Source organism: Elephantulus edwardii, unplaced genomic scaffold (assembly GCF_000299155.1).
Source record: "Elephantulus edwardii isolate Elephantulus edwardi_28Jun2011 unplaced genomic scaffold, EleEdw1.0 scaffold00109, whole genome shotgun sequence".
In the NCBI taxonomy this organism is placed as follows: domain Eukaryota; kingdom Metazoa; phylum Chordata; class Mammalia; order Macroscelidea; family Macroscelididae; genus Elephantulus; species Elephantulus edwardii.
The window spans coordinates 4058442-4074421 of record NW_006399859.1 but is presented as its reverse complement, the minus strand read 5'-3'; the positions used below and the strand labels follow the sequence as shown (position 1 = coordinate 4074421).

Genomic DNA, 15980 nt, shown 5'->3' with positions numbered 1-15980 from the left:
AAAGCCAGTGAGCCTTTAGGTTGAAACAGCAGCTGAGCTTTCGCTGGGCTCTGATCGGCTCAGGGCCTCGAGAGATCCACAGTGCCTTCCCTTTGGGTCATACAACAGTGATGCTGACTTGAGGATATAAGTGACAAGACCACACAGGACTCTGACCACATCTTACATCATCCTGTTCTCCTTTTAAAGGTACATGACAGATGGTGGACTTGGCCTCTACACCCGTCGCCTGAACCGGCTCCCTGATGGGATGGCAGTGGTGCGAGAGACTCTGCAACGCAATACCTCCCTGGGCCTTGGAGATGCTGACAGGTAAGTGTGTTTTTTTTAGGGTTGGCCTGCCATGGTGGTTATCCCAAAGGTGGGTAGCATTAGTGAGAGCATACCTAGGCTTCCTTAACCCACAGAGAGGTGGAGAGGCCTAGAAGCTGGCTTATCTGGAGTGTTTGGTTCAATAGGTGACAAAGGGCACACAGCTCTTTAGGTTGTGAATACAGGTAGTTAATTGAGTTGGGGGGTAGACTCTGTTGTTTTGGTTGTTGCTACTACACCTCTGTCAGGGCAACCGGCCCCAGGGATCTGCTTAACTTCCTCTCTCATTAGCCAGCTTTCTAGGTATGGTACCTTGGAGAGAATTCCTGGCGGTACACAGGTCTGTGTGCGGAAGAGAATGTTCTCAGCCTTAGGAGACTAGGTTTCAGCGTAAAGCTCCTGTTGAAAGGAGCCGGATATAGACTTATATACCGGGTGCTGTGGGGTTGGCATGATAGGGGTTGATAGTTCTTTATTGCCACCACTGTGCAAGAAATACAACTTCAGAAAACACAAGGATTAAGGAAGAAGAATATTTGTTCCCATGTTTCTACTCTTTACTCATCCAGACACCAATATTGTGTTCTTACAGAAACCAGTAGCATGATCTTAAGTAATAGTAAAGGAAGCATTTGACAATATAATTTCCAGGATTTCTCTCAATGGTCACATGATACCGTTCTACACTTCAATATCTGTTATTAACTTTACTCTTCAAGACTTTTGATAGTCTTGACACATAACATTTAGATGTGAGTGATTTGAAAGGACTTAGCTTTTCAGGTGCTGTACTCCATGTAAAATACCCTGGTTGTGTGACAGTTAAAAACTTGCCTGCTTCCCAAAAGCTTGGTGGTGCAAACCCACTCAGTGGTTCCATGGGAGAAAGAACTGATGATATGTTCCCATAAAAGTTACAACCCAGAGAATACTATGAGGCAGCTGTACTCTGTCTCATGGGCTTGTTAAAAGTAAAAAAGCAGCTTGACAACACCTAATAGCAACAAGAAGTTTCATGTGTCAGAAAAACAAAATCGAGGGTCAAGTATAGGTTCCTGCTGTTCGTAGCAGAATGTACTTTTCACAAAGAACGAACCAACTTCTGTAGTTTATTGGCTTTGGAGAAATAAGGCAAAACACTGAACAGGCACAGTTAACATGGAAGTTGCTGAAACAGAATCTTTACATTATCTCAGGGAAGGCTGGGGAGCGTCAAGTGACAAGGCACAGAACACCAAATTGGTTGTTGGGAACTTGGACTGTGGCCTCTAACTTGAACATATCCTTCCAAATCCCCTCCCTCCCTTTTCAGGGTTTGAGACTCATATCAGCAATGACAAGAGACTTCCCACCAGAGTGCCAGTGCTTGATGGCTGTTTTCTTGTACTGAAAAAAAGTGCAGATTTGTGAACTTAGTGAAAGAATCCATTTGAAAACTGCTTTTTTTAAACTTTTCTGAAGCTAACATCTTTGTGGTAAATCTTCTTGTTATTGTTAGGTGCCCTTCAGTCACTGTGATTCATAGTAACCCTATAAACTGCAGATGTGAACCCCTCTTCTTGTAGTTGTGTATAATCGAGTCAGAATTGACCCATAGATGATTCTCCAGTGGATTTTCAGAGACAGTAAATCACATGGGTGTTGGCTGCCCAACTTTCTCCCACGGAGCAGCTGGTCGATTTGAACTATGTACTTTTGTGTTTGTAGCCCACCTCCTTACCACTAGGACACCAGAGATCCCTCTTATTTGGAGGGGGTGAAAATCTCCACAGTGGTGACACCCCCACTGGAGATGTCACAACTTGCATCTGACTTATTTATTCGTGTTCTCCAATAAATGTGTGCGTAGTAGCATAAAATGCAGACCTTATGAGGTATATTTCCCTTTATAGCAAAGGAAGAATCTGCACTAGGCGCTTTAATAATGACAATAGGCAGTGCAACAATCCCATTAACCCTGCTGCTTTGTGGGGTTAATGGAATTACTATAGACACAGCTGAGCTTATTTCTGCTTTTGGAGGTGGAGGATTTGGGAAAGGGGTTGGAAAGATGGCTAGCATTCGTCGTGTGGTTCACATCCATCCTGTATGGCCGAACCTAGTGGACAACATCTGATTTCCCCCAGACTCTGAAAAACACTGAGTTTGTTTATGACTGACTGGATCACTGGCCAGTTTTTAAAGAAAGAACTCAAATTGTTGTCAATTATAACCTAAAAGAAAAAAAGCTGTTTTGCATTGTTCTACAATATACTTTCTTTAACCTCCAAAATTATTACTAACAGATAATAACAGAAAGAAAAAAAACACCCAAAAAAACCCCCAGCCCCAAAAATCCCCCAAACCCAATTGCCGTTGAGTCAGAACCAACTCCAAGCTGACCCCACAACGTGTTTTCAGAGATTTATCAATCATGTGAGAGGACATTGCCCATCTCCTTCCTGAGGTGGATTTGAATTGCTTGTCTTTGAGTTGTCAGTGCAGCTCCTTAACACTAAGGTAATACACACTAGTACCCTTTTATCTTTGGCTAAGGATTGAGACTCACTGTCTAGACAACAAAGATTCTCACCACTGGACCAATTGGCAGCATCAGGATGGATGGTGAAGAGATTGAGATTGTTCAGAGCTTTAGTCTGCTTGGCTCCGCAGTTAACACTCTTGGCACCAGCAGGCAGGAAATTAAAAGGCATATTGCCATGGGAAAGTCTGCTGTTAGGGACCTCTCCAAAGTACTGAAGAGCAATGGTGTCACTCTGAAGACTAAGGTGCATCTGATACAGACCATGGTCTTTGCTATCACTTGTTATGCATCAGAGAGTTGGACAGTGACCAAGGAGGATAGAAGGAGAATTGATGCCTTTGAGCTTTGGTGCTGGAGAAGAGTATTGAGAGTACCATGGACTGCTAGGAAAACAAACAGATTCATCCTGGAAAGGGTTAAACCGGGTGGCTCCTTGGAGGCAAGGGTTCTGAGGCTCCATCTAACATACTTTGGACATGCTGTAAGGAGAGACTGGTCCTTGGAGAAGGACATCATGCTTGGTAGGGTGGAGGGACAGTGCAGGAGGGGAAGGCCCTCTATGAGGTGGATTGATTCAGTGACTGGGGTAATTGGGATGAGTGTGTTGGAGACAGTGTGATTGGCACAGGACAGAGCAGAGTTTAGGGCTGTTGTACATTGGGTCGCTATGAGTCGCAAGCGACTTGATGGCACATAACAACAAGGTGAAATACAAGATAGAGAGAGCTCTGTTGGCCTGGTGGACAGAAAGTGATGCTACCAAGCCAAAGATGGGTGATTTTCATCTGTGGCCCTCAGGCCTGATTTTAATTGTTTTTGGTCAAACATTCTTCTGAGTGGTACACCACTGGGCTATCCATTTGCTGTACAGAGGTAACTCGTGGTTGCTGTGAATCTGAACACTGTGACACTGATGTGTCAAATGCAATAATGGTTACCCATGGTGGACAATGTTTGGTGGGGCTCCCAGATTAAAACAAGCTTGGAAGCAGGAGTGGCATCCACTTCTAAAATAACTTGCCCCTGGAAACTCTGTGAACCTGGAGAAATGATGAAAGTTATACAAGTTTTCAGGTCTTTCATTCATAGGGTCACTATGAGTTGCCTGTGAGTAGACAGCCATTAACAACAAGAAGAAGGTGAAATAATAGTGGATTTGTTTCTGTGAAGTTCTTCATGTAAATCTCTTAAATAAACTCTTCTCCAAATGGATGTTTCCTAGAATGTAAGACTGGAACCTTCATACTCTCTCAGTATAAGAGAGCATAGGAGACATCTTAGATGACGCACAAGGAAGTATATTGTTTTCAATTTGGTTATTTGGTTTTATGTTTTGGTTTTTATTAATTTTTTTTTTTAGTTAAGTGACAGTTTACCATTCATATGGATTTTTTTCATGCCATTATTCATAGCCACTTTATTTTATAACTTTGGTTTTTCATCAGTGCAATTAATTATACACCATAAATTCTCTTAAACGTGTTTATCCATTTTTTAAAAACAAACAACCCTTACCTCCATAAATAGTTGTTTTAAAACAACATTTCTTTCAATTGGACAATCTCAACTATTTCTTTTTCTTCAAAGTCCTGCCTTAAACTATTCACTACCACATCTCAAAAGTCCTGAAAGTAACCATCAACTTTTTACAATACAAAATATGAAGGAAGGAGTGTGCTCTGGCGGTGTCACCCACAGGGAGGTGCAGTGCTAACCCAAAGGCGACATCTCTCTGGTGGTTCAAATCCACCAGTGACTCTACAGGAGAAAGATGGGCCGTCTCCTCCTGTGCGATCTACAACCTCCAGCACACACTGGAGGGTCAGCAGTGAGCTGGTGCTGATTCGATGCCAATGAGAGAAGGAGAACTCAAGGAAAGCCCAGCACAGATGGCGGGCGAGCAAAACCAACTGATGGCTGTCGAGTTGGGGTTGACTCAAAGCTGACCCTCTAGCGGATTTTCAGGGGCAGTGAATTATACACGTGGAGATTGCCCATCTCTCTCAGTGGAACAGCTGGTGAATCCAAACCATCTGCCTTTGGCTTGGCAGCACAACTACAGAGAGCTGAAATTTGGGGTACTGATCTTGTTCCTATAACTGGAAGTATATTCTTGAAATAATTTAGACAAAGAACAAAAAATCAAGCACCTTCCAAGTGTTCTTTCTTCCCTTTTGACCTTAAATAAGAAAATCCCAGAGCTGAGATCTTTTTAGAAAGTTCTTTTATGTAAACGTGACTGAATCATTTTAAGGGCTCACAAGCAAGGAGTAGACTGACGATAGGAGTTTCATGGAGGAACTAGAGAAAGTTATGGAGAGACAAGATCTGATTGGACCCGAGCAGTGGATAAGCTGTCATAGGGAAGGCAGATCTTGGGTGATCAGGAAAATCATTAACCACAGCTGTGGAACGCCAGAGAACGACTATTTTGGGGTCAAGCTGTAAAGGGCCTTGACACGCACCAGACAGACCTTGGTTGTTTGCAACAGGATGTGGCTGGGGTATCTTCAGAGTTATTATAAGGAACTGATAGGAGTGTGTACCTTAGGAGGCCTGGAGATAGAGGCCATGTCATTTTGTGAGTCTTGTATGTCACCAGCTGGCTTCTGAGAAATAATAAATGCCGGGAATAAATGTGGAATGCAAGCCTGCCCTTGATCTCCTGTCACTCTTCAGGGTTGCCACCCCTGGGCTCCAACTTTTCCCCTGATTGTGATCAGAGGCTGCTCCATCAAACTCTAGCCAGCCAGCTAAAGAGGGAGGTTCAAAAGGGACAAGTGGAGGTGGCTTGTTATACGTCAGAGGCCTCAGATAACAAACAAATCAAAGGAGTTTTGGCACAGACGTCTCTGAGTGGGCAGCCTGGTGAGCAGAACGCTAACAAGGAGGGATGAGACATGGGACTAGCAGTCACATGGATGCGTGAATTCCCACCAGTCCTTGCATGCACTGTCGTCCCCACAGAACCCATCAAAAGTCCTTGAACTCCAGGAAAGTTAGGGCAGAGCTCTTCCACGTCTGTGTCTCCTCCTGAAGCATCACTGCCCAACACCTGCCCCATCCTCACCTCTGTGCTTTAGTGGAGATGCTCCCCATCAGTGGCATCCCGGGTCCAGAAGGAACCACGACATCTGAATGTCACAAGGTGGACAGCAGTCAGCAGTCAGGCTCTATGTGTGTGAGGTCCAGAGAAGGACTATGCAATTACTTGATAACTTTTCTCTAAATAATTAAAAATGTTCATTGAACCAGGTATATTGAGGGGTTTTGTAGTTGTATATATACATATATATCTGAATCGATGTGTAACTGACCTTTGAGCAGGTTTTAGAGCCAATAAATAACACAGAAGGAGATCAGCCACCTTTCTCCTGTGGAGCCCTTGATGGAGCCTTTGGGTTGTGTGGTGTTCTTTAGGCACTAGGCCACCAGATAAAATATGCTCTTTTAACCATTTTTGAGTATACCATTCAATGACGTTAATTATAGTCACCAGTTGTATAACCATCACCACTATCTACTGTTTTTTTTACACAAATAATGCTCTCAAAACATGGGTTTTGCAAATCACTTCAGTTACCTACATGCACTTTGCACAATAATATGCATAGATGTGTTAGACGCAAAAATGCAGTACTTCTAAAAGCTTTTCACCACCCAGACACTGTACCAATGAAGCCATAGCAATAGCTACCTCTCTATCTTCCCATCCCAAGCCTCTGATAACAGTTACTCTGCTTTCTCTAAGACAGATCTGGTGGCCTAGTGGTAAGAAGCTGTGTTGCAATCCCAAAGGTGCATGGTGCGAATCCACCAGCTGCTCTGTGCTAGATGGTTGGGCAGTTTCCTCCCATGCAATTAACTATCTCTGAAAAGCCACTGGAGGGTCAGCTCTGGGTCAGTTCCGACTCTACGGTATACAACAACAATAACCACAGCATCCTACATGAGGAGGGTCATTCAGTATCTATCCTTCATTGTTTGCTTTCACTTAATATAATGTTCTCAAGGTTCATGCATGTCATAGAATGTGTCAGAACTGTTTCTCTTTGTGGTTTAACTATCCCCTTCCAATGGTCCTTATTAATGTAGGTGATAACACCAGATTATGTGAATTCTTCCAGAGACAACAAGACAAACACCAGGGTAAAAAACCAGCCTGTCATTATGCAAAAAAACCGAGTCAGAAAGAGGAATTTTTTCCTTCTTGTATCAAGTTTTTCATGCCCCCAAATGAGTCATGTTTTCGTAACTGACACTGCCTCTTTCAGTTAACAATTTTGACTCCCTTTGGACTCTGCTAACTGTTTTTGGAGCCCTCGTCCTGGGCTCAGAGCTGTCCCAGTTTCAACCTGAGATGGGAGGCCACACATGGGGTGAATCCCAAGGGATACGAATGTAACTATGCAACCTGGTATTTGGCCAGCCTGCCAAGCTGGACCCTCCTTCCTGGCTGAGATGTCACAAGCGGCCTGAGAGCCAAGTGCACCATTTGGCTCTGTAATTGGTGGAACAGAGCAGCCCTCCTGGCACCAAGCAAGGCATTCACACAGCCAAACTCAAACTAGAGGGATGAGTTTTAATCCAAGCCACAAGTCTTCAACCAGCAGATGGTCTTTGTGGGGAGCCCTTCACGGTTGGTATGTCACCCAGCCAGTCAGTTCTTTGGGATGCCGCCTATGGGGACCCACCAAAGAGATTGGAAGAGATTTCTCCCCTCCTCCCATTTGTCCAAGCCTGTGGTAGGTAGATATCGACCCCTCAAGATGTCCACGGAGTGTCTGGGTGTTGTAAATGGCCAGTGCACTGCACCACTAACTAACTGAAGGTCTGAAGTTTAAACCCATTAGCAGCACACTGGGAGAAGGGCCTGGGAAGCTACTTGTGAGAATTCCAGCAATTTAGCGAACTCTGGTAGCCTAGGTGGGGAGGAGTTGCCAACTCAAAGGTAGGTGGTTCAAATCCCCCAGATGCTGTACAGAAGAAAGAGAAACAGTCTCCATCCATGTGATTTACAGCCACTGAAACCTGAGTGTAGAGTCAGCTGTGAATCAGTTCCTTCTCAGTGCATCCTGACTTCTTAGTCTGTGTCAGTAATTGTGAATATGCTACCTTCTATAGCAAGGGGAGAGAGATTGAGATTGCAAATCATCAACCTTAGGAAGCCCTGGAGACCTCACGAGGGAGGAGAGTCTCACTGCTAACCTACCTCCATGTGACGTGGCTCTGCCAGTTTGACTCCCACAACAGCTTTGTGAAGAAAGATGAACAGGCGCCTCGTGCGATTTATAGCCTGTGAAAACCCGCCAGGGGCCAGCTGTGGGTTAGCTCTGACTCCATGCCAGTGAAAGGCAGAAAGACATCAACCCTGAGAGTCTGTGAAGATTATCCTGGCTTCCCTGGTTCCCTCGCTCATTGCTGTCAAGTTAGGACCTATTCATAGCTGACCCTCCAGCAGGTGTATAGAGGCTGTAAACCACACGAGAAGATTCTCCCAAGGATCCACTATGGAATCAAGTCACCAGATTGACTTCTCAGGTTAGCAGTGCAACTCCTGAAGGCCGAGGCCCCCAGAACTCCTATATATCATACACACAAAATCCCTCAGTGCACTCATTCTGACTCTTGACTACCCTGTAAAACGAGGTAGAACTGCCCCATAGGGTTCCCAAAGCTGTAATCTTGATGGACACGGACTGCCATATCTTCTCCCATGGCTGTCAGTTTGAGGTGCCAGTCTCATAGTTAGCAGCTGAGCGCTTAACTAGTGTGCCACCAGGACACAGAGGTCATTAATATTGTGCATTGTGTCAGCTCTTAAGCATCCCACTCTCACCATGCAAAGCAGTGAAGGTTTCCTCCTTCTACCACTTACCCTATTTGATCCCATCTCTAGACAGTGAGGTTGGTTCAGGATAGGACAGGATTCAGAGCTGTTGTATAGAGGGTTGCTGTGAGTCACAGTCAACTTGACAGCATGTCAACAATCAGCTGCTCATTTCAGCCTTGTCTTTTCTTCCTTCATGGGATGGGAGTGAGAGAATGCAGTCCAGTGTTGCCCCACACAATAGCCGCTAGATGCATGTGGCTGTTTAAAATGAAATTCATAGTAACTTTTAAAAGAAGTTCCGTTTCTCAGTCACATTTCAAGAGTTCAAAAATCATGGATGTAGCTCTCGGTAGCCTCGTTGGACAGTGCAGCTAAAGAACATTTCCATCATCTGGGAAAGTTCTTCTGGACGTCACCGATACAGACCATCTCGGTTAAATGTCAAAAGGCAGTTAGAGGGTCCAGATGGCATTTGCTATAAACACACTCTGGTGTTAGTCGTCACTCTTTGGAGCACGTTGCTTAACTCTCTTAAGCTTTGTTCTATTGAGAATCCAGGCTCATCCCACACACTGTTGTGAGAAGCAGACCAGGTGGAGGTGGTGACACCAGTTTGCAGAATATCCAAGAATGATGAATATGTGAGTTATTTCTATTTTATCTCACATAGTTTGGATGTTCTCAGGAGGCAGCAGTCCTTAGAAAAAGATATGCTAAAGGGAGCTCTGGTGGCCTAGTGGTAAGAAGCTGCACTGCAATACCTAAAGTGTGTGGTTCGAATCCACCAGATGCTCAGCTGGAGAAGGAGGGGCAATCTCCTACTGGGTCAGTCGGATCCAATTCAACAGTACACAACAATTAAAAAAGAAGAAAGACATGTTTGGAAAAGTGAAGGGTCAGTGAGATAAAGACCTTCAATGAAATAGATTGGCACAGTGACTGCAGCAATGAACTTGAGTGGTGGCTGTGGTGAGCAGGGGTCCAGTTTGCTGTGCATACAGTTGCTGTGAGATGGGGTCCACTTGATGGCACCTAACACCACCACACACTGCTCAGGGCTTTGGGATTCTACCTCTCTGGACTCTCTTCCCTGGATATTTAATTAATTAGCTAATAATTGGGACCTTCTTCTCTCCACTGAGCTCTGGTGGCACACAGTTCACAGAGAATTACACTGCCACCTGAAAGACCACACTTCTTTAATGGTTCAAGTCTTCTGGAGGCTCCAAGGAATAAAGGTGGGCAATTTCCTCCCATATAAATTACTACCTCAAAAATCCAATGGAGGATCAGGTATAGTTTGGTTCTGACTTGATGACCATGAGTAGAAAGTTGAGTTTTTCTACATTTAAATTTGTGGTAATTATATGTAATAGAAGAATGAGTGTAAAACAAAAGACTTCCCTATTAGGACCAGGGGGACGTATTAGATATGGCATGTGAAAAAGAAAGACAATAAAGGGAGCTCTCATGGCCTAGTGTCAAGAAGCTGCACTGCAGTCACAGAGGTGAGCAGTTTGAATCCACCAGATGCTCTAATCTCCTGTACACTCAGACCCAATTTAATGGTACACAAACAAAAATTAAGAAAATTTTTTAAAAAGAAAGAAAATAGAGAATATAGATGTACTAACCATAGTGTATCACGCAGTTGTATACCTGGATGGAAACTTAGCATTGAGTTTCTGTCCTGGTTTGAATTGTGTCTCCAAAAGAAATATATTCTAAAACCCAACTCCACATCCTAGAGCTGATACACAGAGTCTTCTAGTGCTGTTGCCCTGAATCTGGGCTCTGTCTAGCCCCTTAACTACGAGTAAATGTCTGTTCATCGAAGCCGTCCTCTTGTGCTATTGCTGTTACATCAGCTCATGAGAATGAAGACAACTTCCTAGTAGCCCCAGTGAACTTTGCCACCTTTTCTCTTCCTTTCCTGACTTCTCGAACATTGTTTGCTTTTCCCTTGCTTGAATCCATCCATGCTCTGTTCTTTCTCCCTCTAGCACTTTCCCTCTCCTTTCCTCCTCCTCTGTCCTCTCATAACCTCCTGCAGTTCTACCCTGAGCTTTTTCTTAGTCCTCCTGCTTTCATAGGGCTAGACCCCTTTTCTTGGGCTAAGAGATGCCTCCAGCACAGTCCCTAGCAACTGTGATCCTTATCACATTTCCTTCCCATTCCATTCTCCCCCTTTTCTCCTGCGTGTTTGCAGCAAGGAACCACAAAGTAGAAGAGAGTAAAAGTCACTTTCACTTTAAAGTTCATAAAAGGAGCCTTAGAGGCAAATCTTTATTTCCAGGGTACCAGGGTAATAATTACTGCATTGGCCTTTCCCTGAGGGCCTCCTTGATGCTGGTGCCACTGACTGCTTTTTAAAATCAGAGCTGCTTCTTGTGGGATCAGTGGGCAGGGGCCACCTGTGCTGAATAGAGGGGGTGGTGTTGACAGGAAGCAAACCATCTGCACCTTAAGCCACAAAGGAATTCTCCCAGGGGGTTGTAAAGAGAAGGGAAAGAATAGTCTGGAGAGGATCATTTCACTGGCATGCAGTGTTTTTGCTTGGGGGGAAAAATGCAGTATGGTGGCCCCTTGAGAATCTCCCACTCCCTGACATTGTCTAACTTCATAGCTTTGTAACACAAGCACAACTGAGTGTGTGTGTGGTCTCCATCAATAGCGGGGGAGGTCTGGTCTAAGTGTGATTACTCCCCTAGAATATATTTTCTAACTTTTCAGCCATTACTTAACAATCATTTATAGACGTAGATGAAAGGACATTGAACAAGTTGTAATAATAATGAGCTATCATCCAAAGAGATGAACCATAAGGGACACCTTCTCCTGTACTTCCTTCTCCAGCAACCTGTATGACAGAAATTAGCTTCACATGTTTTGAGGCCTTGTGTCAGGCAGGATAGGCTCAGTCATGCTCTGTAACAAACAGCTTCACCTACAGCCCTTCCATCGCAGGTCAGTGGGAGTCTGTGCTGTGTAATATTCCCTGGGACCCAGAAGCCACCACTGAGAGTATTGACAAACTTCAGTGCAAAGAGAGAGCAGCCACCACGAGCTGCAAACTGTCTCGTAAAGCTCCTGCTTGGAAGGGGTCGAGGAAACTTCCACTCACATCATTGGGCGAAGGAAACTATAAGACTCCATTTAAATTTAGTGGTGATCAGAAATGTGATTCTACTGTGTATATGTGCAAGGAGAAAAGGAAATAGCCAATGAATTGCATTGACTGCTCTTGCTGTGTGTCATTGAGTCGATTTAGACTCATAGTGACCCTCTTGAGCGGAGTGGGACTGCTCCGTGTAATTATATGTGCTATAATCTTTACTGTAGTAGATCATCAGGCTTTTTTTTTCCTTCCATGTGCCACTGGTGAGTTCAAATCACCAACTTCCAGCGAACTGCTGAGAGCTTAACGGTTGTGCCACCAGGTCACCTTGCACCTCTGGCTGTTACAGGTTTATTAAACGTAGTGACATTATCTTGCCAGCACTCCATCAGCTGTTCACTGTCCCATACAGTTTGGCCACATGGTCTCTGATGACTCTGTGGGCCGGAGAGAGTGATGTCCTGAGAGGATGAACTCTGTGAAAAGCAGAGATTCATTGAAGACTTGGAACAGTTGGATTGGAAATATACTCAAGCTGCAAAATGAAACCAGTTGCTCTGAAGAATTGAAAATGTGCAGGGATATTTAAACGATGAAATGAAGAACTGGCAATACAGTACATATATATATATATTTTTTTTATTGGTATTCAGCAATTTAGCAAATAGGAGGCGGGATATCTTGACGTAGGGAACTGGAAGGGATTGGTACAAAGTACATATGTGAGGTATTAGGGTTGGCTGTATACTAAGCAGTTATTCGAGAAACCCTAAATATTTTAAAATGATGTTGTTGTATACCACTGATTCAGAACCAAACTATAGCTGACCCACCAGAGGATTTTCAGAGGCAGTAAATTACACAGGAAGAAGTTGCCCATCTTTCTCCCACAGAGCCTTGGTAAGTTCGAACTGCATGTCTCTGGGTTGGCGTTGCAGTTCCTTACCACTAGGTTACTAGCGCTCATTTTAAAATAGAGGCCTCTGTTTTATTTGACAAGTTGACATTTAAGGTTTGACAAGCAGATGCAGTTTTCACCAAGAGTGTTCTAGAGCGGGGCTGATCTTATAAATTCTAAGAATTCTCTGGAGTTAGCAGAAAACAACAGGATGGGATTAGGTCTGCATTCTGGATACAAGTCTCCAGCATCTAGAATTTGGAGCTCTGTCACCCTGAGCAGGCATGAACATCTCTTTGGTAGGTCACACATCTGCTGGCTGAATTGGATAAGACATTTTCACCTGTGCTGTGGGCCGATTGGATGGCAACTTAACATTTATGACTATGTTTTATTATGGGACAGCTTAAAGAATATGCTGATGATTATTGAATGTTGAGCCCCTATTGGTTCAGTGGATAGACTGGATTCTTTTCTTGCATGTAAATGACCCAAGCTGTGCTTAGACAGTCTTGGCTGGGTTCCTGCTCTTCACCTGTCTGTCAGTGGAGGCCTGTCTCTTGCTATGGTGCTGTACACGTTTCAGCTGAATGTACCTGGGTTTACAATGAGTCAAAGCCCAACAACAACCAAAGTACCAATGTGCCAAGCCTGTTACCTGGGTCTAAAATTATAGTTGGGCCCGGTCTTTGCTCTTAAGAAGCTTTCAATCAAGTAGAAGAGAGACCCAAATAAGCCATTGGACCATGTTATGACCATTGCTACAGTCACTATACATCCCAGGCAACTCCCATAACAACAATAATATCCTATGACAGGTTTGGAAGCAGGAGTGGCATCCACTTCCTAAATAACATGCCTCTAGAAACTCTTTGAATTTTGATAAATGTCCATAGTTGTAGAGGGGCTTCAGGCCTTTTGTTCATAGCGTTGCTATGGGTCTTGCTATGACTCAGAGGCAGTCAACAACAACAGTCAACTGGGGTAATGAGGATAGGTGTGTCCGAGTCAGTGAGACTGGCTCGGAATAGGGCAGGCTTCAGAGCTGCTGTACTCAGGGTCACTATAAGTCGCAGGCAACTCGACAGGACATAACTACAACAATAACAACTAGAGACTTTTGACAAGTACTATGGTTTCAGGAAGTGATCAGCAGCATCTCTGGTGTGTAAGTTCAGTAGCAAAAATACTACAAGGGGGTGGCTTTAACAAACAGGAAATTATTTTCCTGTTATTTTAGAAGGTGGAAATCTGAATTCAGAGTGCCGGCTCTAGGGGAAGACTTTTTGTCAACTCTGGGGTGGGGGGTGGGGGGGATCTGTATCTCTCCCAGTTTCTGCTCCTGGGAATTTCTTCAGGCAGCTTGGCATCTGATTTTGCCTATCTTTACTTCTCTCACTTGCTTGTTTAATCTCTTTTATGTCTCAAAAGAAATTGAATTAAGGCACACTATGTGCTAATCCTGTCTCATTAACAAAGACAACTCATTCCCAAAGGAGATTATAATCACAGAGGGATTTGCAACAGATTTTGAGGGGGACATAATTCAATCAATTAACACCTTAGGGGTTAAATTTTGCCTAAAATTGAGAATTTGCTGTTACCATAACTAAATGCAGAAGGTTATCTTCCTGTCTGTGATGACTTGAGGAATCTTTCTGAAACAGTCCTAGATTCAAAATAGGTCCACTTATCTCATCGTTTGGGATTCTTCTTTCTGTTCCTTTAATATTCTTGTCACCTTTAAAGAGCAGCCTAGTCATACTTTCTCTCGCTGGCATTTAAGAGCTGAATGAAACTAGCCCGGTGTATGAGGCAACCCTTACACTGGCCCATGGAAATGTGTTCCTGGTTGCAGGGTAACCTTTAGCTGGTCATACACTAACAGCTGGAAGCCGCTTAGAGCCAGTGTTTCTGTCTAACATTACCTTGCATCTAAATGTATTTTCCCAAGGCTGCCTCTCCTAAGCCCGTTTATATCAAATACAACTTAGCAGCATTAAGCTTGGGTGAAATGGAATTTTAAAATCGTCTGTTATAGTCCTCTTGTTTGGCCAGTGAGGAAATTGAAACTTGGAGGTATTAATAGCCCACTGACTACTCTGTCCTCCAGGCCTCGGGAACTGGAATCTCAATGTGAGTTTGTGAGGCATGAACTCTGATGAAAGCTCCCATTACCTACCTATCTGTGCCCTGATGCAATCGAGAAAGGGATGGACTGGAGATAGGAGACCTGGCCCAACCTCCAGTTCTCTCTCTGATACTTCCTCACAATGTCTTCATATGTGAAGTCAAGCTGGCTATTCCTTTTATATATATATATATAGAGAGAGAGAGAGAGAGAGAGAGAAAATTTGCCAAGCAAATTCATTCTTAATTGGCATTTATATAGATTATTTCATAACTTTGATAGCAGTCCATACAATGATCTACATTCTCCTATTTTCTCCCATTTTCACTTTGGTCTCCAGTTTCTAGTCACCAAGATTCCATGCCCCAACTGCCTTCTTAACTTTGCTTTTGGGCAAATGTTTTCCTTTTGGTTTCATATAGTTGATTGTTCAGAGGAGCATGTTCCTCCCAGGTAATGTTCTCTCTCTTTATAGTAGGCCTGAGTTTTTTTTTTTGTTTTTTCAGGATTGATTAGACATTTAATTAATTTTTTACATTAATAAATGGCAATTAAAATTATAAAACAAAATGCCTATGATTTTATGTGAAACCAATACGATCTGCAAACCTACATAAAAATAAAAGATTAATTCATTTAATTAAAAAGACTTGATTTAGAATCCCTGTGGGGCAGTCTGACTTTGTGTTGGAATTTTCTCAGTGGCAACAGGTTTTTATTTTGGAGTTTTCTTATAGGAATAAACCACTTAACTGTGTAAATAAAATGGGAATAAAACTATTTCAAAGAGTTATAAAGGTTATCAATAATGTGAAAATTTATAAGCACATATGGTACTAACAACATTAGCCACTGTGATTATCATCTTTCGTTCATGCAAGATGTGCTGCTGGGGTTGGGGTTTTTTTTGTGTTATCCAAGTGAAAGTTTACAAAGCATATTGGTTTTTCAATCATTCATGCCCATTTTGTTCCATCACATTAAGTACAATACTCACAGTGACTGATCATCCATTCAATTCATGCTGGTTTTCTCTTCAACCATCCTAAAAATTATTTATTATCTATTTATTAGTTTTCCAATCCACTCTCTTTCCCTTCACCTCCTCAGTGACCACACCAGAATGATTGTGTGTGTAAAACTTTCTTTAGCTTTTTTTTTTTT

At 43.3% G+C, this 15980-nt stretch overlaps 1 protein-coding gene across 3 annotated transcripts in view; it reads left to right on the top strand.

Annotated features, from left to right (window-relative positions):
- NAV2 (neuron navigator 2) overlaps positions 1-15980 on the top strand; it is a 948472-nt gene that overhangs the window by 794715 nt on the left and 137777 nt on the right. For all 3 annotated transcript variants that reach the window (XM_006892015.1, XM_006892014.1, XM_006892013.1), the window contains exon 11: positions 190-312. In XM_006892015.1, the coding sequence (XP_006892077.1) occupies positions 190-312 (123 nt within the window). The remainder of the gene's footprint in view (positions 1-189; positions 313-15980) is intronic.